Here is a 24,500-nt window from a genome sequence, read left to right on the forward strand (position 1 = left end):
ATCCTGCAAAGAACACAGAAACTTTTGAAGGAGCTGATAAGAAAGCTGCAAGCAGGAGCACAGCTAAGAGGAGAAAATAAACCAATGATGGTTTTATCATAATCACCCACACATCTGTGATGGCTGGAGCCCAGCTCCCCATGTGCAGACCACAGCAAGAGAAAACTGGTACTGTGCAAAAGCATCTACGCTGTCTCAGGCTTTTATTTAATCACACCACTGCAGTACATAGTGATCACTTTGCACATGTTATGACCTCGACTCCCCATCCTCTGAAACTACTTGAGTCAGAGAGCAGGCTGATTTAATAGTAATAATAATGGTAAGAAGTCAACTAAAGAGCTTTACTTCTAGGTGAAAAGAGAGAGTACAACACAAACAGATTCTGCAGTGAAACAGATGTGCTGGGGTGTTGGAACAAAGCCCAGGGAGTCAACATTAAAGCAAAACAATTTAAAGTACTAAAATAGGCAGCAATTTGTTAATCAAGATTAAAAAAAAGTTCCAAAACCAACTGTAGATGAGAATCAATAAACTCCCTCCTGTTAAATCAGAGAGAAACTGGGTTAGACTTCACAAAGCATAAGCAGTCTCTTTCTCCTAGATTCTAATGCTTAATGTTTATTTTTATCAGAGAGAGAAATAAGTTGTTTCTTATCAGTACTTACTTGTGCATTAAAGTTTTTATTGTACTAAATTTAAAGGGGGGAGCAGATGTCTCAATCACTTTGATGTAGGAGGGTGCTGGGAAATAGATCTTTCTATCCTGTAAAATCAGAATGGCCTCTGTAAATACGCTGATATGAAATATATGGTTTGCTGTCTCTCTCTCCTGAAATGTCTATTTCTAGATGTTGTACGCAACAAGCAGCAGCATCCTTATTCCTTACTCTGCAGAGTGAAAATGTCAAAAGTTACCCATGAATACATTTGATACAGCATCTGCCTATTGCAAAATGCAGACATGGTGTGTTTTCAATTTCTTAACAGAAGACTGAAGTTTTTAAATGCAAAGAAAAATTTGGCACATAATTTATTGCTTTTTATGACTTAATAAAAAGCCTTTTACACATCTTGTGTAATGGTTGTTTCATGTCAAACCTAAAGAATGAAGTAAGAATGGTTATTTTAACTGTATTGGTAAGAAAGGTGGTTGATAAAGTAAATCTACTGGAGAAAAATCAAAGTAGAGCTGACCAGATCTTGAGAAACAGCCCATACTGAGGGTTTTCCCTTCATTTTGATATAGTCTCTACCAAAAAGGAACTTTTGACATCTCCACTACCCCTTATCCCATTCACATGACATGAACAGAAGGGTGACTGGCTTGCCCAGATGCTCCACACACTTATTTTGTCTAACTCTTAAATTAAGGGTTTTTTTGTAATATATATTTAAGATTTATAATAAAAATGAAAACATGGTTTCACACAAAGAATAGATAAGTCTGTAATTACAATGGAACTTCTGCGTGCATCCACAATACTATGTTGTTCTATGTCTTTTCCCCTCCCCATACATGAACAGTTCTACTCTTCACTTTGTTTCACATGTAGCTTTAAAAGATCCACTTCTTGTACCCAGTCTGCCGGTTTCATGCGTGATGCTTTGTGGTTTAAAAAGTATCACACTGCACACCATGCATAAACTGAGAGCTCTTTCCAATTCATAAAAAGGGAAAATGTTAATGTAATAAGAGAAAATTTAGACATGTTACTCCCTCACTTGCATCCAACAAATTACATGGCAAACTACATGTACTGTGCATAGGCTTTCTGCCTCTGAACTATGACCAAAAGATGTAATTTCTCATTAGGATATCCTTGAACTGCCTATTTATTTATTTATTTTTACATTATCCTCAACATCCATCACTAAAACTGTCTGTGTTTTTCCATGACATCTACCTAGTTTGTGTTTCAGTGCACATCTGTACCAAGATGCTAAAGCCACAGTGGAAATGCAGTTAAATCCTGTTGACAGCAATAATAAAACATTGAGCATGCCTTGTTGCGGAGAACTTCATCATCACTTACAAAGAAACAACAGTAGAGAAAAATGTAAGAAAAATGCTACCTGACACTTTCTTTCTCCATACAAGTCATTACATTATGCCCTTGACATCAATGCTGACTCTCATTCTTGCTTGAGCCAAAAGTAAGTATTAGATACAGCTTTGATCTGAACAAGAGATCACTCTGGTTATGGCTGGGGTGTTTCAGTTTGCAAAATGACAGAGAATAAAAGAAGTCATAAGTAAAGGATCAATTCAGAGAACAGAACACGTGATTTATCTAAGGTCCAAGCCCCAACAATCCAGTGATGAAATCTGTCAGTATCCAATGAACTGCAAGAACATACCTAACATTGGGGGTTTGTTAACATTGAAAATGGTGTCAAAGCTCTAAAGCGATGCTGGTAGGCACCTTGTCTTACGCCCATGAATGTTCTGCAGCAAGTTTTTGGTTTTTTTTTTTTGCAAAGCAGTATCAGCAAACAGAAGCAATTGCACCATAAACATGAGTAACCTCTAAATTATCCATAGTTATATTTAATGAAAAGTTCCTTAAAGTCCCTTAGTTACCTTCAAATGACATAGTGTTACTAATTAGCGGATCATACTAAGCCGATTTCTCCGCAGCTTCAGTCTCCTGTTCCGATAGTTTCTCTTCTGACAGTACTGTCATCCATGGGGACACCGAGCGTGTGATGGTTTGCTTGGCCAGATTGTAGTGGTTTATGACTGTGTAAAACTTCCCTCGAGCACTGGAGTCTTGTTCAGAGTAGTAGTTTTCCAACCCAGCTGGAATGCATTGATTATTCTGAAAGGAAAATCCATCACTTAGATACAGCCCCATTCACACACTGAATGTGGTTCAGTCAGGTTTGGTTTGTTTCTTCTTTCCCTTTTAGTCTAAGCCAGCATTTACTTTCTGTCAAGATGCAACATAAAGCAATTAACTACAGTGTTTTCCTACTGTGTTCAAAATGTTCTTCCCCACAATCCTCAAACTACTGGTATATTTGCCAGCAAGACCAATCCAGGTTTATGTGCCAGGACCATTAACACACAAGAAATATGCTTGCCTGAAATTATTTTTAAAAGTACTCAATCTCCAGTTCCAGCCATCCTTTGGAATGGTTTTTCCTCCCCACCTAGTTTCCAAGTGTTTACCCTACAGTTACAGCTGTCTGTATCCTACCTTTGGATTAGCTTCAGGCACTTTTGTATGGTGTTTTCAGTCTGAGGGACAGAAATTAATACAGATATATTGGTGCCAAGGTACAGACAGTTTCATAGCCCAGTAAGAAAGACATACAGGGAAAACATAGTGAGTAGCCAAGCTTATGTGCAAGTGTGTACACACACAGAGAATACTTCACTCTTGATTGACAGAAAGACACAGCCAGCAGCAGGCTTTTAAAAAGCTATCTTTAGCCATGGGACTGCATTATTTAATTTCCCTTAAGTGTAAGAGCACTGAATAGAAACTGCTGGATGCTCAGAGCTTTTGAAAGAGAAATGCATGATTTAGAAAAGTAGGATCCAAACTTTGCTGTCATCTTCAGAACCAAAGGGAGTGCAGTGCATTAGTCAGCAGGTATCATCTAGCCCCCGTTCAGGGATGATGCAGTAAAAGCCAATGCAGTAGCTACTTGCAGTGAAGGTAAAAAGTTACTTGGGCATATCCTGTGACCCCCCAGGTCTTGCTGCAGAAGGTGAGAGGTCTCTCTGTAGGTTCTCTGCCACATCTGCCAGTCCAGGCTGCCTGGCCTGATAACTGTTCCCAAACCAATCAAGTGCTGGGGCAGAACCCTGGGCAACTGAATGGACCTTCTACGATACAAACTAGGAGTAGGTGCAGCTTGAAGAAAAGTAAGTCTAATCATTTCTACTCTCTTTTAAAAAGAAATGGGCTTTTTGGTCTTCCTGCTTCCCACATGGCTAAAATTTGTAATACCCCAGCACAGCAACTCTGAACTGCTGCTGGTCTCATAGAACTTGGCAAATGGAACTTAATATTGGAGACTGCTGAGGACAAACACACATGCAAAAATGCCATGGGATTTAGGACCAGGTGCTATCCATCTCAATGTGTCCACCTTTACTTTTGGGTTGACTCTTGTCAGAAAACCAAAAGAGCATAAATGAGCACCAGCAGCAACAGTTTCAAACGGTTTAAATTGTAAAGCACAAAAAGTGGGGGTCAGATCTAACAGACAGTCTTAATATAAATTCTGAATAAAGATGTTAGTGAAAAAAAGCATCAAAAGGTATGAAAGAAAAAAGGAAGACTTGCCAAAACAAGAGGCCTGCATGTAGCACCATGAACCTGCCTGCCCTGAAGAGTACATGTGACTGCTGCAAGCAGAGTCGTTGCCATGGGACTAACAGCCCTCCCACGAGTTACACCTCCTCAGTGCCAACCTGCTCCTGTAACAGAAGCCTTGATGCATGTCAGACTTGCAACAGTGCTCCAAGTTACCATCACATCCACCCAGGTTCAGCTCATCTGGTATCATCTGTTAAGGAAGTACAAGGGCAAATTCTCCCCCAGCATTTTCCTGGAAGTAGCACTACAGAGCAGGCAGGATTTCACCCCAGCTGAGCAGACACTTGTGCCTGTTCAGCACTGTTTTAGTCCCTGTGGCCATAACCATTATATATGCCAGCCGCCAGACTGGGACCTAGATTTAAAACATGTAATCTAGAAATATGGAATACAGTTACTTGAGATGAATGTTCTCCTACATCTACCTTGCCATCTTCTGGAAGTATTATCCATGCTTTATCTGGGAGAGCTGACACTACTTTTGATGTGATAAAATGACTAAGAAGTAGACAGACACAGCATCTTTGTAGTGATTATTTCACCCAGTTATGCGATGCAGTCACAACTGTAAATATTTAAAATTGTAAGTATTTAAAATTAGATCAATCCATTGGCCTAGTGAAATCTGGCCAAGGAAATTCAAGCAAATATAATTACTGGTGCTGAAGACAAGCCAAGATTGCTGCCAGTCTAAAAGAATGCCACAGCATCTTGTGTTGCTTTTAGAATCACTTTGCTTTGTAACGGGCAAAATTACTCAGTAAGCGTTTTTTTTTTTGTGCTCACAAACACACACAACATCTGACCGAAGAGCCTAAAGAAACACACAGCAGTTGCCATCCTGACTGCATTTTTGTTCCTGGGATTTCATGCTTCTAGAAAAGATGGGAAAGAGCTCCCTTCTGCTCAGTGCTTCTTGTTTTCTGCTCAAGGACAGCCCCTCTGCTTAGCTCCTGACAAGTCACACAGCACTGGGAGTGACTGAGCAATGGCAAATGGGACCAATGCTCATTCTGCTGCTCGCCTAATACCTTCATCTTACATGGGACATCTCTCCATCCTTTTTGTTTCCATGGTTCCCAGGTAAGAGAAGTAGTATGGAATGCCATGAGGAGAAACTGGAATGCTCCAGAGTGAGTTGATGGTCTCTTGTTTCTTTCACAACTCTTCTATTTCAGAAATCAGTTATGGGTTAAAGCCTTTGAGAAAACCCTGGTTGCCAGTCTATGGCTGTGTTATGATGACTCCTTTTGTTCTTTTGACATGAAGACTCCAGTGGTATTCACTTCTAAATAGTATCTTCTGTCACATTACCTTTGCTGGGTCAGTAATTCTGAACTTAACAGATGATGGTATTGTCTTTAGTGCACTGAAATTACTTTGCTGTACTGTCCATGAGTCTGACAGAACTCAGGTGCCTTGGCAATGAAAGCTAAAGGGTAACAGATGTAGTCTGGGGCACACTGAAGTCCTGCAGAAACTCATCCAGGATGGAAGTGCACTCAGGTCTTTGAGGAAAACGCAGGTGAGTCACCAAGAGCCAGTGAAAATCACATCAGAGGAGTGATCTACCCAACATAAGTACTAGGGCTGTGTCGGAAAGCCTGAGCAAGTGCAGAGTTGAGGCTCAAGCAGTCTGACTTTGCTATACAAAGGAAGATGAGCAGCTTTGTAAGCACACCTTCAAGCCCTGGATGTATAGGACAAGCAGGAAGGTTGAGAACACTGAAACCTTTGGAACTGCTCCATGTATGAGAGCATCAAGGCAGAGAAGAACAAGCCTGACTCAGACCTATGGTACCTCTGCCCTTACCCTGGAAATCACACCAGCATCCACAGCCTAAGGACATCTAGGACGGAGAATGTTACAGAGTCCACATCAAGCACAAAGCCAGTCCACTGAGACACTGGTCACAAGGTGACAGATACAGTCTTCATGCCTCTTAGGACATCTGTGCAAGCTCTGACGTGACATACCACAGACTCTCCCCCCCAAAAAAATACAAAGGCAACAAATACAGATTCATGTCAACACTGGTAGTTTCAGGCCTTGTGTCATTTGCTAATGTGTTTATCCTGTAAAACTCGTATTCAAGAGTTACACGACCAAAGATGCTGGGTCTCCTGGAGTTACGCCATCAAGCACCTAGGAATCGGCCTTCAAAACTCAAACACTGGGAGAGTAACAGTAGTGCAGGCCTGTGTATGTGCTGCACCTTAAACACAGCATGAGTTATGGGACCTTCTGCCTAACTTCAAACACAGGGACCTAAGGACAGAAACCCAACCACACTTTCACAGTGCGACTGAAATACAGCTGAGGAATTGTTCTCCCATTAAACATCTTTAACATGAGGAAGAAGAGACAAAAGCCAGAAGGCTGCAACTCAAAGGGAGAGACAACCTGGTATGAAAGGAACCAGAATCAGCAGGCTGTTAACTAGCAGGAATATGTAACCCGCCATTCCTGTGAAGTCAGGATCACATCAAGACAGGCTCAGTAGGAACATACACTCTGTATTCCAAATTGCTCAAAGAGAAATCTTAGGGAAAAAAAGGCTATAGTCCCATAAGACTTGAGCACAGGGGGTTTCAGTGCTTGTCTGAGACAACAAAAGAAAACAACAGCAAAACCAAGCACTGGATCTCCTGAGTTACCTCCAGATATTCTCACCACAGTATCTTCTGCCCTTGAACCAAGGGAAAGCAGTATAACCTAAAACTGACTGCGTGGAGCTAAGTTAATAGAGCAGGGCATCACTGATTATAATTTTGGACTAGATTCTTGCAAGATATTTATATGCCTGAAGTGACAGAATCAAAAATCCTAAACAGGATCATCAAGGAGTGCTGAGGCAGCCATTCCTTCTTAAGTCCTTCTGAAGACACTAGGTACCCATCTGATTCATTACGTGCCTAAGTATTCTTAACAAATTAGAGGGAAGGATGCCATCATCACTGCTACTTTTCTATCTAATTACAGCCAAGCTCAACCCTGCTGAATCTACAATGGAGAAATCAATGTTACCTTTCTGACTTTGAGCGCCGGTCACAGCTGAGGAGCCAGCACTAATATCTTGCACAAATGAAGTGCTCTGCAGCCTCCCTTTCAGATAGAACCAGGGGTTTTCTCTGATAAATGTGTTTTCCCTTTTTTTGGCATCACTTCTGGCCTGTGGCAGTAGGGCTCCAAGGTCACTGTTCTAGAACAAGTTCTTTCTACAGAAATAACCCTGAAGTCAGTCTGCTGCTCCTAATGAGAACATCACTCACTGGGTTTTTGACACATATTCCAGAGTGATTTTTTTTCCCCCTCCAAGTTTTATCATTCTCTTCTTTCCTAAGACACATGAATTTAGAGGAACAGCAAAATTAACCCATATGACCTAATAAATGAAGGCTTTGTCCAGACAACTAGAAGTGAAATAGGCTTGAAGGACACTAGTGCTGGGACTGGGCTGTATTTTCAATGTTAAGAGCATTAGCAAAATAACAATGTTAGGAAAATTATGCAATAATACAACCTCAATTATAAATTAAGCAGAAAGAAACAGCAGGAAGCACAGTAACCTCTGTAAACAAGCATAAGTTTCTGTGCAATACAGCATGACTCAATCAAGGTTATACAGAAAACAACACAGAGAATATTACATGCTCTCCTGTTTTTCTAGCATGTGAACACAATTTACCTTGAAAACAAATCCTTCTGGACAGGTATGGTCATACTTGTAAACCTTGTAGACTACCAGAAATACAACACAGGTTAAGAACGCGAGGGCAAAAAGGACCAGCACAGTCACCTGTGAAGGAAAATAAAACATGCTCATGTTAGTAACGCACTGCTAATTGTATTGCTGTTTGTCACTGCTGGCAGCAGAAGCCACCTCTAAGTGCACTTTACAGTAAAATCAAGTAAAGGATTAAAACAGCTGCTTAATTACTGAGGGAGAACAGGGAAGCAGCACCTAAGTGCTTCTACATCCCCCTTCTCTGAGAAGCAAGCAGTTTGTCTGGTCAGAGGCCCATTGCCTCTGTACTGCAAGGTGGGTTTGGCTGCGCTCCTGTTCAGTTCACACAAGGCCAGAAGGACGCATGGAGGTAGCTTGAGTCTGCTGCTGTCTGGATGATGCAAGTGTAAGTCTAGTTTATGTCAGCTGATAAGCGTGTTTGTTTTCCCTGTGCCTGTCCCAGAATGGAGTCAGGTGACAGTGCTTTAGTACAGGTGTCATCTGGATAATACAGAGGTGACTGCAGCAGGGCATGGAGAAAGTAATGTCTGCCCTCTCTTGTTAGGAAGAGAGTTTGTTGCATCTGCTACGAACATATAGATAGTTACACCTTAAGTCTGCATGCTTTGTTGCTCAATCCTCCTGAATTCATAGCTTGAAACAGTACTTCTTTGCCACACAGAGACTGTGCAGGAGTAGCTCACTGCCAGATCCATAAGGGAATATACCATGCTCAATACAGGGCTATCCTCAAGGAGCAATGTTGCACCTCTTTCCACAGTGCTCACAGAGAACCGTGGAATGGTTTGGACTGGAAGGGACCATAAAATTCACCTAGTTCCAACTCCCCTGCCATAGGCAGGGACACCTTCCACCAGACGAGGTTGCTCAAAGCCCTGTCCAACCTGGCCTTGAACACTACGTTACAGAACCATTACATGGCACTGACTTTCCACCATGTCTGTAAGCACCTCTCTGGTCTGGAACGTGGGCTTGAAGTTGAGTCTACAATCAGTGTCAGTATCAAGCTAACGCTTCCCAGGAATAAACCTAGAGCAGATGGAAACCAACAGCCTTTTAGGCGAGACCAGAGACAGAACTAGCTCTAGAATGATCTTGCCTCTGACAAGAAAAAGAACAAGATTTTGACCTAGCAGTTTCACTGCAAAGCTCCTAATTCAGCTCAGATGTGAGCTGAGCAAACAGCATTCTTTACCTGGGAGAGCGTCCAGAAGTGTGTTTTTATTATTCTAAAGCTCCTACTGACAGACAACTGAGTGGCTCAAGGAGATCACGCAGTAACAACTGCTGAGCTTTTTGGGGTTTTGACAAGTTAGAAAGAAGCCAGAGTGTTTTACAGCACAAGAAACAGCAATAAACAGAAACAAGCAAGATTATGTGATTAATTGAAGTATAATATAATCTAAATTTTAAAGGAAGACAAGTAAGCCAGTTGTATACATCTTCTGAAAAGAGAACTTAGGCACACGAGGGTCAATTATGAAAACAAGAATAATCTGGTATTTGAGAAAGCAGCAACAACAAGAAAAACTTGTAGCTTTGCCTCTTGGTAAAAACCACCACCACACACTGCCTTTATGATAAACCCCATAACTAACAGGATCTGCAGCACTCCGAACTCTGTGCTAGTGGGACTGAAGATATGAGATGAAGTTTTAGGACTTCTCATGCTGGGCAGTGAACTTCATCATGGGCAGAAAACAGTGAGTGCTGCACTTCCTGGCTGAAACAAGGCTGGGGAGTTTCATGTGCTGCTGCAGCCAAGGATTTTGTAAGGATTTTTGACAAACAGAAAATAAGCACAAAAGGAGGGCTGGAAGAGAGGCAGGGAGAACTACAGGTCAGAAAGTAATTTAGCAGAAGAAACTCAGATATTGATGTAGCAATGCCCACTGAAACAAGACAAGGAGCAAAGGACCTTCTTGGTTAACAGCAACATCTTCAGTTTCTCTGAACAGTCACTGGGTTACAAAAGCCTCACACTGACATCAGTTTTCAAACCTAATTAGTGTTTCCCCAAGTTTGTTACTTAATTGCATACATAAAGGTTAACATGGATCACACTGTCTTGCCAACCTTCTCTTTTCTGCTGACATGTTCCTTGTCTCAGTATGTTCAAGAGCTCCAGAATCCAAGCGATAAAGCACATTTTCCCTTCTGGTCATTCTCTGTGGCCCAGTTTAATAATGAACAACATACCCTCCACCTCCCCCCCATTCCTACCCAAGCTATGCCCTAGCTCAGCCCTTCTCATGTGTTTTTAATCAGGCCTCTCCCTTTTCTCTTCCATGGTTGGTTGGGGCCTCTTCCTATGTTTCCTCAGCTATTCCACCCACGCTCCTGTGCAAGGCCCTTCACACTCCAGCTTGGCCCAAACCTGGCATCCCACCTTCCACCATTTTCCCTTCCCTACAACTGTAACAAGCCTTATTCTCTCCCCACAGAATTTTCCTTGCACTGAAGGCTCTAGGAAAACTCACCCCTAAGCCTGCAGCTCCCACTTGGGCTCCTTGTTCCGCTTTCCTATCGCCTTGCTGCTATCCCTAAGTCCTGCTCTACTGTATGCAGGGCCCCAGTGCAGGTTCACAGATCTGCTGGCCTGTGGAGTCATGGGCCCAAGGCCACCTTTCCCCATGAAGCAGTGTGGGAAGGTGAGGAACCAGAAAGGAGCCAGAGGCTCCTCACCCAGTCACTCTACAACACACGCAGTGCAGTCCAAGTTTCAGGTTTTGGGTCATTCACTTCCCACTGACTCAAAGTGTGTGTGTGTTATACTGTTCCTTTTGCTCTGGCAGTCACTGCTCTTTCCCTTGGAGAAGAAATGGAAAAGGGACTAGAAACTGGGGAGAGAAAAGATAAAATCCAGATGGGATTATTGCTGAGGCTTCTCATGCCATACAAGATATATTCCACACAGCCACCGACAAAGGCTGCTCTCTGTAGAAGCATAGGCCTGCGACATGGGACACAGACACCAAGCAGAACAATTGCTATGTTACACATGAATTCAGCTCACATCTGCCTCCTCCAGTAATAGGAGTGAACAGTTTAGAATACTTTGAAAAATATTCTCACATCTCAAAGTATTTTAACCATATTCCCTGGCTATCCTACGAGCTAGGAATAGATTTATACAATTAGTTCCCAGTTGTAACCGTTCTGACATACAGACAAGGCCTCAGGAATATACTGTAAAGATAACAAGCTCATTTATAGTTGAGGCCAACTACTGAACAACAGAAAAAGATCTGTATTTCCACAATCACTGCAGGACCACTATCTCCAAGCTCTGAAACTGTTTTGGAAAGTAATGATGTTTTTTGATAGAGGTCAAAAGCCAACTGTTGTGCAGACTGCTGGAGCCTGGCAAGTTGCAGAGCTACAACCTCAGGGCTGATTTGCTGAGACATGGAGCATTTATCTGTTTCACAGATATACATGGAGCTGCGAGTTCTCACTGCTCACACAGGTTACATCCAGCATGGTTCCTCCGTTGCCACACAGTAAACCACTGGAAAGCACTCTCAGGGCTCCTAGTTTGTAATTTTCATGGGTCTTTCCTGCTTACTGTATTTCTTATTCACTTTGGAATTAACATGTACATTAAAAAAAAATATTAATTTTGGTATTAATATGTAAACTGTTATTCTCATTATCTCCAATAATTTGCAATCACACTCAATTTGCAAATCCCTAATCAAATAAGCTCTTGTATCCTTCCTATTAGAAGAGAAACTCCCTTCTCTTACCATCCATCCTTCAGGATACAAGTAACATTCATCTAAGTAAAGGACAGTCACATGCACAAATGACAAAGACGGAAAGAAATCCATCACTGGATTCCAAGGTGATTGCTACCACCTGTTAACCCAATCCACTTCTCTCTTTTGAGCTGAAAATCCTTCCCTTCAATACCCATTTTCCTTTACTCTCATAATAACTCACCATTGATGGTCCACAACTGTCAGACTCTCAGGTTCACTTCTAACCTTGAGACAGCCAGCATCTCTCCCCCACCAGTAACACAGTGTAGCCCTAGCTTCCTACATCACCTTCTGAGCCCTCTCCTCCCAGCATGGGAAATGGGAAGCCATCAAAGCTGCTCTTTAGACCACAAGCTCTACCAAAGCTGTCATTTTGTTGTTTTCTTCCACAGTAGCTTTGTACACTCACTATGAAATAAAGGAAAGTTATTCTCCTCTTCATACCAAGGCACTAGCAGCAACCTGCCCTCTTCCTTTGTTCAAGACAGGAGAGGATGCACTGCATGCACAAGCACCACTCCCTCCCTTCTGGAAAGAATCTGGAATCTCTTCTGTTTGTGGTAGCCAGCTGGCATAAGTGCAAAGCCCCACATAATGGAAGCAGAAGCCTTCTGAATTACTATGATCATTCACTGCCATATACATCCCGCCAAACTCCAAGGTGACTGTCACATCACACGAGTGATGGGCTTTTAAAATGCTTTTCATAAAATAACTACAAGACAGTACAAACAATTCTTCCTTCGGACTAGGAACTCGAAGTGTGGTTTTGTTTTCATCTTGAGAGTGTCCTTTAAAGGTGGTTTTAAGGAGTCTGGCAGCAAAACTAAGTGAACAGAAAAGACGACAAGGTATTATGTATGTGGCAGATTAATAGATTGTAAGTGAAGAGCAGAAGGACAACGTCTAGCCAGAAGCCATTACAGTAATCGAAATGAGAGATGACTAATGAATGAACTAAGTGCACCCATAGCAAAAAAGCTGTCTTCAGTCTCTGTAAGCATTTTGCTGAACAAATTAAACTCACCAGATCTGACAACTCCCTAACATGTAAACAGCTTGTGAGAAGCCTTGCCATCAGAATCTGCTACGTCTTCCCAATCAGTCCACTTTGTTACAGCTGCAAAACACTGCACACTGCATTTTCTCTGCCTGGCTGCTGCAGTCTCCTCCTTCCTCACTTTGCTATAACGTTTCTTGTACTGCCTTTTAAATCAAGCTGGAATATTACAGCAAAATTCATCAACTACACCAACCGTGCCTGCTTCTCTTCACACTCCTTCCTGGCTCCGGTCCCCTTCTGAGCAGATTAGAAATCATGTTTCAAGGCATGCACAAGTCTGCTCCTTTTGCTCCTCTTAGCTCTATCTCTTTCCATTTGCCTGTATCCCACTAAAGCCTGGGTGCAATCAATTTTTCCTCTGCCTTCACCTGCACCTTTCGCATCATGCTTCCTCCTCTTGACCAACATCCCCATTAACACACTCTTACTGTGCTGCTTTGCACTGCCTTCCCTCATGCTGTTCCTTCTGTCATGCACCTTTCTGCACACAAACCCAACTATGAGCATTCCTGTTACTACAAGAAGTGGAACTAAAGTGGAACTAACAAGACATGTAGTAATTTTCACTGCTCAATCACTGGCACTTGGTCACATCTCATGTTACTCCGCGTTTATGTATTATCTATTTCAATTGCAGCCTCTTGGGACCACAACTTTCATTTCCGATTTGCCTGTAAAGTACTAGGCACAGACTTGGTGCTAGCACTAAACAAAAAGGGTGAAGACATAAATTTATGGAGCACCTTTCATACAAAGTGATTTACAACCAATTTATGCTCTGCTCACCAGTGAAATGCAAAGCCCACTGGGATGAAATACAGCAACTCTGTACAACCATTTAGGCCAGGAAATTAAGATTATTGCCATCCAATTTAAATTACAGGAGAATTTTGGGCAGGCAGACTGTAATTACAATAGATTGTGTCTGGCTACAGCCCACAGACTGAAATCCGTAAAACACCACACTGACTTCCCTGCAAATGGCCGTGACCTCCATTTCACCTCTCTCCACTGAAATCCTGCATCTCCAGCTGCATAATGCCCTCTACCAGAACGTTGGAGAGCACTGAAAACAGCTCTTCACTCCTAATATTCCTGCTTTTCCAAATGATATTGTTTGTTATTACCTGTCCCTAGTAGGCTACATGAAAAACGTGTCTGAAACAATGCACTTAAGCATTAAGAATTGCTCAACTTGAAGTAAATGGCAACATGAAATAAAAAAAAAGAAGGAACATTCATATCTATGCATGCAACATTTGACTCATTTATTTATGGAGGAACCTAAATTATACAACTTCCCATACTTGTTTGTCTCAGGAGCATATATACATATACAAGATGACTGGTGGCTCAAAAGACAACCAGGTGCCTCATTTCAGAAGAGTATTTCTAACATGATGTCATGTTTAGCTATGTGACTGGTATCTACCTATTAAACTCAACTTTCTTCACCAGAACACTCATGTCAAACTTTTGTGGTCAAAGAGGATGACAGTTCTGGGGTAAAGTGTACAGAAAAAGTAGAAGAAATTAAAAGATTGTCCTTCTCAAACACAAAAGACAAAGATGAAGAGGGAGCTGGCTGGGATGCTCACCTGGAGATGACCGGGAGGAGCAGCAAGAAAGGCAGATAGATATGTGAAGGAAAGTAACAGCAATGAAACTACAGACCCAGTGCTTATTAACAGTGACAGTACAAGACAACAGAATAAGCCTGCAGGGGAGCCGACTAATGAAACCCAAGGGAGATACTGTTAGACAAAAATAGGTTAACAAGGCAGTGGCCTTCAGATCTGACACCATGGGTTAACACAAACAGGTAACAAGACAGTGGCCTTGAGGGTCCAGCACTGTGGCTCAACATCAAATATTTCCTTCATTTCTTATCACATGGCACCATATATTAGTTTCTTAACTACAGAGATCTGAAGAAGCAGTTCAAGAAACTCTGTGGCCCTGAAGTAAGAACTTTGATACCTTCCCAAACAAAGAGGATATTACTGAGGCCAGCAGAAAGGCTGGAAAAGGTTACTTCAGGAGAGGAAAGGCTATAGAGGTGTTACATATGGAGAGGCCCAAAACATCATCTTTGTCACCAGCATCACTGGTTCTGCTCCAAGAAAAGGATTTCTAATGGATACAGTAGCAGAGGACACCTGACTTGGAGCAGGAGAGCTGCTGTTAGGCATCCACTTAACTTAAATCTTCTGGCTCTGACTGTAACAAAAATTCCTTTCAGCCAAAAATTTAGTGTGAGGATTGTCAATGTCACATCAGAGACTTGTCTAACAGGTAAACAAATGGAAAAACCACAGTTGCCACGCAGAGCCTTTACTTACATCAACTGATTTAAAACAGCAGTTAGATTGAAAGAAGAATCTCCTTTATTTTTCTTGCTTGAAGTAATAACAGAAAGATTCAAACCCTGCCAAACGCTTATGCTTGTGAGTAACCTTAATCCTCTGAGTTGTGCTACTGAAGAATACAGAACTACTCATGGCAGTAAGTCCCTGTCACTCTTCCAGCACTTAAGGATGTGATATCCTGCACAGAAATCAGCTGACATCTCCTGCACCTAACAGACTTTTTCAGTAGGAACAAAGAGCTATTCAACACACAGAGTATCACACAGAAACAAAGAGATTCTTTTTGCAGCAATAAGTTATTAGTTATATTGGTATTATTAAGAACAGGTTAAAAAGTCAGAAATATTTTTTAAAGCATGCCACTTTTAAGACAGGTCAAAAATGAAGTATTTAAATATACATTACATACATTTTTCCAGTCTTAAAAAAAGCAGGTAAAACTTCAAGAACTGATTTAAAAAGGAAGTCTTGATGCCTCTTCCATAACCTCATACAGGCATTTCAACAACTGCTTGCTACTTGACAATACATGGCTTGCACCATATGGTCTTACCACAGAAATAAGCTTAAGGCTTTGGCTCTGCAGTTAGATGTATTTAGAGATGTCAAGGATAAAATCTGAAAAACTGAATTGCCTTTGAATAGAACCAAATGGCTGAAGACATACCACAGCTTGGATTTATTTAAGGAGTTAAAATCTATTGGGAAACATAAGTATGTGCTTTCAAAATACCTCTGTGTGTTCCTTATTCAGGTTTCCTCCAAAGACAGAAAAAAAATCTCCTGCTTTGATACAACAAACATTTTTTAAATTGGTGTGTTTGTGCACAACTGTCAATTGCAGCCCAATTCAGTGGGTGCCAAAACAGACATCCCACTGCAAAATCCAACTGGAGTTTGTAAAAATGCTGCTTTGACAATGGCAGGGCAAAGGTTTGGCCTTGCGTAACTGATACCATTAATTTTTGCCTGCAATAACTTTCTCCTATGTCCTGATACATAAGGCTCCTTTGAAATGACATTTCCAGTCTTGTTGTGTTATTCTGTACAGTGGACAATATACAGGAGAGAAAAACCTGCCTCGTTCAAAGTTGCTCTGCAGATGTGAAGGACCAACTCCCCGCATTAGTCTATACTGTTCAAAGAATACAAGCAAGACTTCTCTTTCTCAATGAAAAATAACCTCCAGTGAAAAAAAAACAGCTCTTCCTTGGTGTGGTTAGTGCCATAAAACTAAATGAAGACAACAGGGTTTTCAGAATCAGGAAGTCTTCGTATTCTTCTGACAGATTCTGATTGGAATTCAGAATGTGGCTTCAAACAGGAAAATTATACTTGCAGTTGTCTTTGTAAACATTCTCAGCTCTGTTGTAATAACTGTGGTAATGTGGAGAATGCAGAAAATAAGTTTTGTAATTTCTTATTCACCCAGCTGCTGAATCACTAAATGATCTACATGACATATGCACATGCTGGAGTTGCTTCCTTTGTTAGAATGTGTCATTTCTCAAGAACAGCTTTAGATGATCTGCACTGCTGAATCCCAAAAATGCAATCTGCTTTGTCCTTATTTAAGAAGTACACATCTTAGAACACATATGTGAATTAATTGTAAATAGGACTGACTATTATTTTTAGCACAACATTCCGGCTGGGTCTTGTGGCAAGCTTAGGCATTGGTGATGTACAATATTCAAGTCACTGAAACAGCATCTGAAGCTTTTTTCATGAACCCAAGCCAAAGTCAATATCCCATCAGTTAAATAATGCATCTCATAATTATAGCAAATATTTAATTTTCAAACAAATATCCTTTTGCTCTCTCAGAATCAACAGCAGTAGTTAACATGATGGTTCACAATTAATAAGGACCCGAGAGAAAACCTCACACAATCAGTACTTTTCATCTACATATTTATGAAATTTCATCAATTATTCATGTAATATTTACTACTGGGAGTGGTGAATACAACAATCATCCCTGCTGGAGAAGCAGTCAGTTCTCTTGAAAATGTTGCAAGCAGTGTAATTCAATTCTAAAACTGTTACATAGAGATTAAGGGACGTTTTTAGGACCTGGATGTTCTGCATGAAACTATTGTTTTCAATTAACTGAACCAGTTTTCCTAAATGATCAACCCCCACACTCTTCTTTAGCAGCCCAGACTTACAGCCACAGTGTGAATCACCCTGCAATTCCCAACAGATACCAAATCTTACTGAAACCTCTCTCTGATGCAGTAGTTACCTAGCAGCAAAACCTAGCAACACTGTAGTATGAGATTAATCCCAGAGCGATCATCATAAAAGAGTATCTAAAACCTATTTTATTTAAGTATGCCATCCAAAGGTATATCAAAACGCAACACAAAAATGCTCAGGCTTCTAACTGTTCAGCTATTCAAATTAGGAAAGACTATCCAACAGCCTATCCAAAGCTATTTATTGTTCAGTAAGGTCTCATTTGCTCAGCTCTCCCAACAAAAACAGAAAAAGCCCAGATTATAAAGGGATGTGCAAAAAATTTAGATGAAATCAAGATGTTCAGAACCCTTCCTTACCTACAGTGTAATGTAACAACGAAATCCCTTAGTTGCTACAGCTAGTAGATAAATGCAGAATTCCTCAGGTATAGATTCTGCTCAGCTGCTTGGAACTGAAGTCTTAGCAGCATACTCAAACTAAATACTCTTCCTTTTTTTTTTTTTTTCCACAATGTAGTAAGCATTTTCAGATCACCACAGTGTGACCAGGACACACACAAAAAGACAGGAGGCATAAGTTCTCTTTGTTCTCAGATGTTCATCTGCATCTTACCCAACAATACAGTGTGCACAACCCTCACCTGAGAGGAAGGGGATTATTCTCAAGGACTGGTGCCAAGGAGGAGAGTGTCAGTCAGAATGTAGCATTTTCCCTGAGGGATAGGATGTCCTTGCTCCACACCAGGGAACAGAAAAACTGGAACTAGGTTTCTTAGTATATTTCTGCCACACCCCATATCTCTTATTAGCTATCTGGCATGGTTCCCCACACAGCTTACTGGGAATCTACAGACTTCACTGTGTGCCTGAAGACTCCACCAGGTGACCTGCACTGAAAAACATTTGTCCTGGCAACACTCTGCAAAGTTCCTTTGCAAACACAGCCTGAAGTGTCTAACCCTTCCTTGAACCTTGACTTTCTTCATTCAGCATGATCCACAGAGCTGCTTTTGAAGGTAGGCTTGGGCCTGGGCAGCTTTTAGAACCACAGGTCAGGCACAACAGAACTACAGTCTCTGGGTAGGCACTGCAACTCCTATCCTGCAAACTGAAGTTAGAAGTGTGCAATATAAAGAAAATCCACATCCTTACTGAATCTTTATTTTTCTCTCACAGTAAATCTTAGGTTTTCCCAATGTATTTGTACCCATGCACTGACCAGTGTCATTGCTTACCATTTAAAAATGCTTTGGCACCCCTGGGTAATATTCCAAATTAACAGCCCTGAAAAGCTGTGGTCTTCCTTTGTTAAGACAGTAAGTAGGAAAGCATGAGCTGAAGTGCCAACTTCCCTGCTTTGCAAGAAAAGCTATCCTACAATGAGAAGAGGAAATGGTAACTCAATCCTTGCACCAGTTAACCTCTCGGCTTTCCTGTACTAGTACTAAAGGGAGTAATAGGGGTGTGGACACTAAAGAGTAAATCTGAGTCAGATTCTTGCTGAACTGCTGTCTGCCAGTAACAGTCATCACCAAGCTGTGAGATACAACTGGACCAAGAAAACTGATAGCAAAGAACTCTGGTATACACTCTTGAGCCGCCAAGTCATACATTTAACTATAAAAATACACATAATGAACTGTGACAGCACTTTTAAGAGAACGGTTTGGCCACAGTGAAAAATAGGAAGCCAAAAGGAAAACAAATACTCTTGTGGTTCTTGTCCTTCAATACTAACAGGAGCTTTATCCATTCCATACAGCTACCTGCATGCAGTCCACATACACCCTGGCCAGCCATGCTCCAAAACCGACACACTGACACAAGTGCCTTCTGAATTAATCTGCCTGTGAGGGATTGCAACAATAATGCTGCAAGATTTGCTCTGCTTCTAACAGCTAAATACTGATCTATTATAGCATTTATCTTCCTCATGTTCTACTATACCCACAACAGCCACTCTGTCAATTCTATACACTTTTGACACAATCAGCAATTGATTTTAAGCACTTCTCGGAACACAACCAAGTCATTAACATCTTCATATAGCATTACTTACCTTAAATCTTTCTGAAACCCCTTCAGTGATGCTGATTGTGAATTCAGCTATTTTAGGAGTACGGAACTTGCCCTTCTTGCGATCAGGTTCATATTCTGTTTTTGTTTTGACCACAACCTTTAAAAAAAATATGAAACAAATCAAAAAGCCGTCACCTGAAACACAGAATCATAGAATGGTTTGGCCTGAAAGGACCTTAAGATAATCTAGTTCCAACCCCCCTGACATGGGCAGGTACACCTCCCAGTAGACCAGGTTGCTCAAAGCTCCATCCCACCTTACCTTGAACTGGCCATACAAATCTTATTCATTAACTCTTCTTTTACCTGCTTATAAGTACATCTAGCACAGTACTTTTTTTCCCCTACTTGTATTTGGCAGCCAAAGGTTGTTAGTTTTTTTTCCCCAATTATCCATCAAAGTGGTTCTGATGAACCTACAGAAGACTTGTTATGCTACAGTTGCACAAACATTCAGTTCTCTCAGCTGTAGTGGTACTGTGCTGCTACACTAGGCAAGCATCTACTTACTTTAAATCCAAATCATGAAACTTCCCACTTTACATAGTTTGAAAACAGCCACCTCCATTTGCTTCAGGAGATCCTATTAATGGAATTTCAAACTGGAGACTAATAGGACAAGACAGTTATTGAGGAGTGCCCATAGAAATCTAGCAGATGATGCCACCAAGAGTCATGCTCTTTGAAAGCACTAGTTGCTATTCACTATGTACTAGACTATAGGTCTTGGCACTCTTATTTTTAACATCTAACTTTGGAATTGCCAGCTGTAAGCAGCAAGATGCCCACAAACCCTTGTGTTAATGAGATTTCCTAAATAATCCAAGGCTCTTCAACTTCAGTTTATTCCTTGCTATGAGCTACTGCCTTGAGCTACACCATTTAGCACCTTACCTGTATTCCTAAAATACTCATTACGTCACTCACAGCTCTAGTGCTCTCCCAGGCATTCTAATTGAACAAAATTCTCACATACCTAACCTATTTGCCTCATTTTTGCCTTCTGCAGTTTTTCAGGATCTTTTTCAAAGTACCACTCCCAAGACAGTGTGCAACATATTGTACTAACAGTGCTAGTAAGATCTGCTCAGTTTTCTCTGTTGTTTCAAGTTAAAAATATGCACTCTTAGATTTTCAGAATCAGATTCTATCTACAGCATTACCCATGGTCTCAATAGCAACTACATTATTCTGAAGTTAAGACTGTGACACTTACAGACAGCAGGCAGTGAAATTAAAGCTTTGGGTTACCTGAAATGGCAACTAGAATGTATAACTGTACCTGGACTCAGTACCACACAGCTTACCAGACACATAGCATTACACATATATGTGCTGGACAAAGGTTTAGAACTACTTTACCTATTTTCAGCTCTAATTAATAAGATAATAATTACCATTTAATTTTACAACTGCCAAACAGCATCATGGAAGGAAACTGTAGATTTCTGGCATGCTTTTTAACATTTTACTCCCCCCTTTATGTTGCATAACCTAAGGCAACTCAAGTCACCCTCAGCTGACACCGAACATAAAGTTCTATCTATGTGGTTATGTAATGTCTTCTTTTGTTTAATATACCTAAGTATGCATCTGGATCAGTTCATCCTTTTAATTTAGAAGCTGTCAAAATCATGAAATTCTTAGCGCTGTAGTCACTGCTGTTCAAGAAGTTATGCTTCACTGCCATACTGGAGCCTTCTTGTAGGTGAAAAATAAGCATAGATATATGATGTACTCCTATTCATTATACATTAATAGCTTTGTACTTCAGAATTTGATCGGTGTGTTAATCTTGACTTAATAATGTTTCTTTTTTTTCCTCACATCAGCTGCTGTACTACTGCCTTTGGGTCTGTAGCAACCAGTAAAGTCACACTGACCTCGCTAAACAGCTGCAGCCAGTAGGGCAAATAAATATAATGGGTTTATTGTTTTCCCTGTATGTTTGTGAAAGGAAGGAAAGCTAACAGACAGATAGACAGTGGAAAGAGTAGAAGAGCCAACCAGCTATTCCCTTATTTAAGCTTCTAACCTAGCTGTAAATTTCCTTTCATTCCAGACAAATGGCGTGAAGGAGGGAGGAGTTCTGCCACATTTTAGTAAGAGCAATCAGGCTGGCAGAGAACCTCCTGGGCTCACTAAAGAGGCTCTGCTCAGGTTAAACCTATTACCATACAGATCCCCAGTTCAGACTCCTGCTTAGCAGTGCAGTAACGTAACAAATTCCTTTGGACACTGGTCCTTGGTAATCAGTTATATCCAGTCACCAGTTGGCAGGCGTATCAGACACAGTAAGGCTTAACTTGTTTTAAAGCCTTAGGGTGCAATTTTGTCCTCAGTTACAAGATTTACACCCATGTAACCAAGGGCAGAAAATGGACCCTCAGGCTCTCTAACAGCTGTTACGGCTTATTGCATTTATGCCTGCCAACTGGTCACCACACACGACACAGAATGGTGTTGATAGCAATTAAAATGGAGGTCACAAATTTATCTGTATTATCTACATGCAATGCTCTCCTGAGACAAATTTCATAAGGAAAAATCCTTTACTCCAATATAAGATTATGTGATTTTTTCTGAGCTATGAGGAAGGTATAGCTATCAGTTTATGTAGAAATAGAACTGAGTTCGTGGAAGACACAATGCCAAAAATAAAAATCAGTATAAAGGTATTATACTTTCCCAGTTAAATTTTCAATTTTTCAAAGACTACGAAGCATTTATTTTGCCAGATGCATAAGTGAGAAATGTTCAAGTAAGTATCCTACTAAAACAGGATACTGAAAAATAGAATACTGGAATATTTGAAAATTTATCCTACTACTGTATGCCTTGCCTGTAGTAACACTTGCTGAATTCTTATTGTGAGAATAAATGTACTTACATGCTATCACATCACCTTCCTAAATCCTCAGTAATCAAGCCACATAATGAGGTATACAGGATGCACACTTGCCTTCCAACCTGTAAGCAGCACCTTGGACTGTCCCCTTCCAGCTATGTAGCATCTAAGTCACTTATCTGGAGGGTTTTGAACCAAATCAGTCACCAAGGAGAAAATTCAATGGCCTGTTCTCATCTCATTATTTCAGCTTGTCAGGCTCTAGTATTAATTTCCTACTGAAGCACGGAGGGATCGTGGAAGTTCTTTCTCCCTGTGGCAAGTCTGCCCGTGCACATCTCGCAGAGAAATAAAGTGGTGCTTTATTCCCCCCCCCCCATTAGGGGGGGCATTTTCTGGACAGAAAATTCATATCATTCACAGAGAATACACAGTACCTTACAGACACACAAAAAATACAGACTAGAAAGGGCTATGACAATACAGCATAGAGAAGCTTGCATTTTTATGTTTAGACATTTTATACAGCAGCACTGAAATCTGTAGATGCTTCTTGCTAATATTTCCCACTATTTCTTAATGCAAATCGCTACTACTGGATTTTCATTAGCTTAACCGTTAATCCTTTCCCCCAGAGAGAACTAGCATGCCTTAAAACACCCCATATTCCCTGACATTTCTAAGCTGCTCCTTACACCACGTAACCTATTCTTTTGTTGCTCGCCACAGATTTGGGTGTGATTCTCCAGGGTGGAAACTAATGCCTACTGTACCTTATCAGGAGGCGGGAACTGGAGCTGATTGACATCCAGGGGTGTGATCAGGGGGATGGTGTCAAATCCATCCTCCAAAAGGGGTTGCTTTGTGCTCTTCTCGCTGAAATTATTCCCCAGTTTCACCATTCTTCCAGGCTAGAGGGATTTTCTGCTGACACACACGCACAGAAATGCAAAATGTCAGGAACTCGGGATGCACCAGCCCTTTCCACAGCCCTCAGGGAAATGGCTTATGGAAAAAAAGTAATAATATTAAATATTAACATTAAACAGCGTTGGTCGTTGTGACTCGGTTACATCTTGGCGTTTTGGGAAGTACTATGGCCAGCGCTTTTGTTGTCGTAGTTAAACAAAACACAAACCCCAAAGCACCCCAAAACGCCAGACACGTTAGCCTGACCCCAGCGCCGCCTCCCCACCCGGCTCCAGTGCGGCATCGCCCCTCAGCCCACGGGATGGGGCGGGCTCCGGCGCCGGCCCCCGCCCCGGGCCAGAGCCCACCGCCGCATCCCTCGCCCAGCCCGCCTCCCCTCACCGCCTGCCCGTACCCGCAGGGCACCCGCCGCGCCCTACCCCGCCATCCCGACCCCTGACGGCCCCTCACAGGGGTAACGGCCGCCCTCGGCCGAGGTGTGAGGCAGCGGCCCCGCCACTCACCGCCGCGGCTCCCGGCCCTTCCTCGGGGGGCGGCGAGGCGTCGTTCCGTTGCGCCGCGGCCCGCGCAGCAATGGCGGAACGGGGGTCGAGGCGGCAGCTGTCCCTCCGCGGGGTGGCTCTGGGCGGACGCAGCGCCTGGGCCGTGACGCAGCCGCTGCCTGGCTGAGGGCAGCTCTGGAGCAGGAGCAGGAGCAGCAGCAGCACAAAGGGGACCCGCGAGGCTGAGGCGGGCGGCTCCCCACAGCCGGCTACTGGCGCAGCGGCAGCAGGTGGAGGAGGAGGCGGTGGCGGGGGGACGGGACGCGACGCACCGCCCTCCGCGCCCCTCCCCTGGCGGAGCCGTACGGAACAGAACAGCACCGGGGGAGCGGCGGCTGCCAGCGCCGGGCGTTGACGGCTCGGGGGGCTGGCGCCGTGCCCCTCACGGCTGCCCCGTGTCCCTAACGTAGAGGCCGCCCGGCCCCGGCGGGGTCAGCCGCTGAATACGGTAGCGGAGGTGGCCGCCCTCGCCTTGCCCGCCGGCGGTGCTGGGCGTGAGGCGGGGGGAGTGTCACCGAGAGGTTAGCTTCGTCCTTAGCGCGTCTGCGGGTAAAGGACAATCGTGCCTGTCAGGGCGGTGAGAGCGAGCTCCCCCGCAGAGGGGGGCACTGCGAGTGC

The 24,500-nt window shown here is 42.4% G+C and overlaps 1 protein-coding gene and 1 long non-coding RNA gene across 4 annotated transcripts; both read right to left on the minus strand.

Moving 5' to 3' along the window:
- Window positions 1-186: 186 nt before the first annotated feature.
- Window positions 187-24,106, minus strand: NSG1 (neuronal vesicle trafficking associated 1). 3 transcript variants are annotated; one of them, XM_062636362.1, is made up of 5 exons: window positions 23,844-24,106; window positions 23,184-23,337; window positions 19,543-19,659; window positions 8,024-8,134; window positions 187-2,822 (listed from the first exon to the last, which is right to left on the minus strand). In XM_062636362.1, exons 2-5 carry the CDS (start codon window positions 23,310-23,312, stop codon window positions 2,622-2,624), a joined length of 558 nt encoding a protein of 185 aa, XP_062492346.1. In that variant the 5' UTR covers window positions 23,313-23,337; window positions 23,844-24,106; the 3' UTR covers window positions 187-2,621. The 3 variants fall into 3 exon arrangements, with proteins under 3 accessions (XP_062492346.1, XP_062492345.1, XP_062492344.1); XM_062636361.1 differs by having other exon boundaries at window positions 23,184-23,334; window positions 23,844-24,105; XM_062636360.1 differs by having other exon boundaries at window positions 23,184-23,415; window positions 23,844-24,105.
- On the minus strand, window positions 15,958-18,296 carry LOC134172862 (uncharacterized). The gene is made up of 2 exons (XR_009968040.1): window positions 17,451-18,296; window positions 15,958-16,656 (listed from the first exon to the last, which is right to left on the minus strand). It is a non-coding gene; the product is annotated as an uncharacterized LOC134172862 (long non-coding RNA).
- Window positions 24,107-24,500: the final 394 nt, after the last annotated feature.

The sequence above is a fragment of the Pezoporus occidentalis genome, unplaced genomic scaffold (genome assembly GCF_034315485.1).
Source record: "Pezoporus occidentalis ecotype Australia unplaced genomic scaffold, CSIRO_AGI_Poc_V1 ctg48, whole genome shotgun sequence".
Taxonomy (NCBI): Eukaryota; Metazoa; Chordata; class Aves; order Psittaciformes; family Psittacidae; genus Pezoporus; species Pezoporus occidentalis.

Coding starts and splice junctions, on each gene's coding strand:
- NSG1 (XM_062636362.1), bottom strand. CDS start 23,312: ATGGTGAAACTGGGGAATAATTTCAGCGAGAAGAGCACAAAGCAACCC. Junction 8,135..19,542: donor GGGTTTCAGAAAGATTTAAG/GTAAGTAATGCT, acceptor TTTCCTTCACAG/GTGACTGTGCTGGTCCTTTT. Junction 2,823..8,023: donor CAGAAGGATTTGTTTTCAAG/GTAAATTGTGTT, acceptor TTTTCCTTTCAG/AATAATCAATGCATTCCAGC.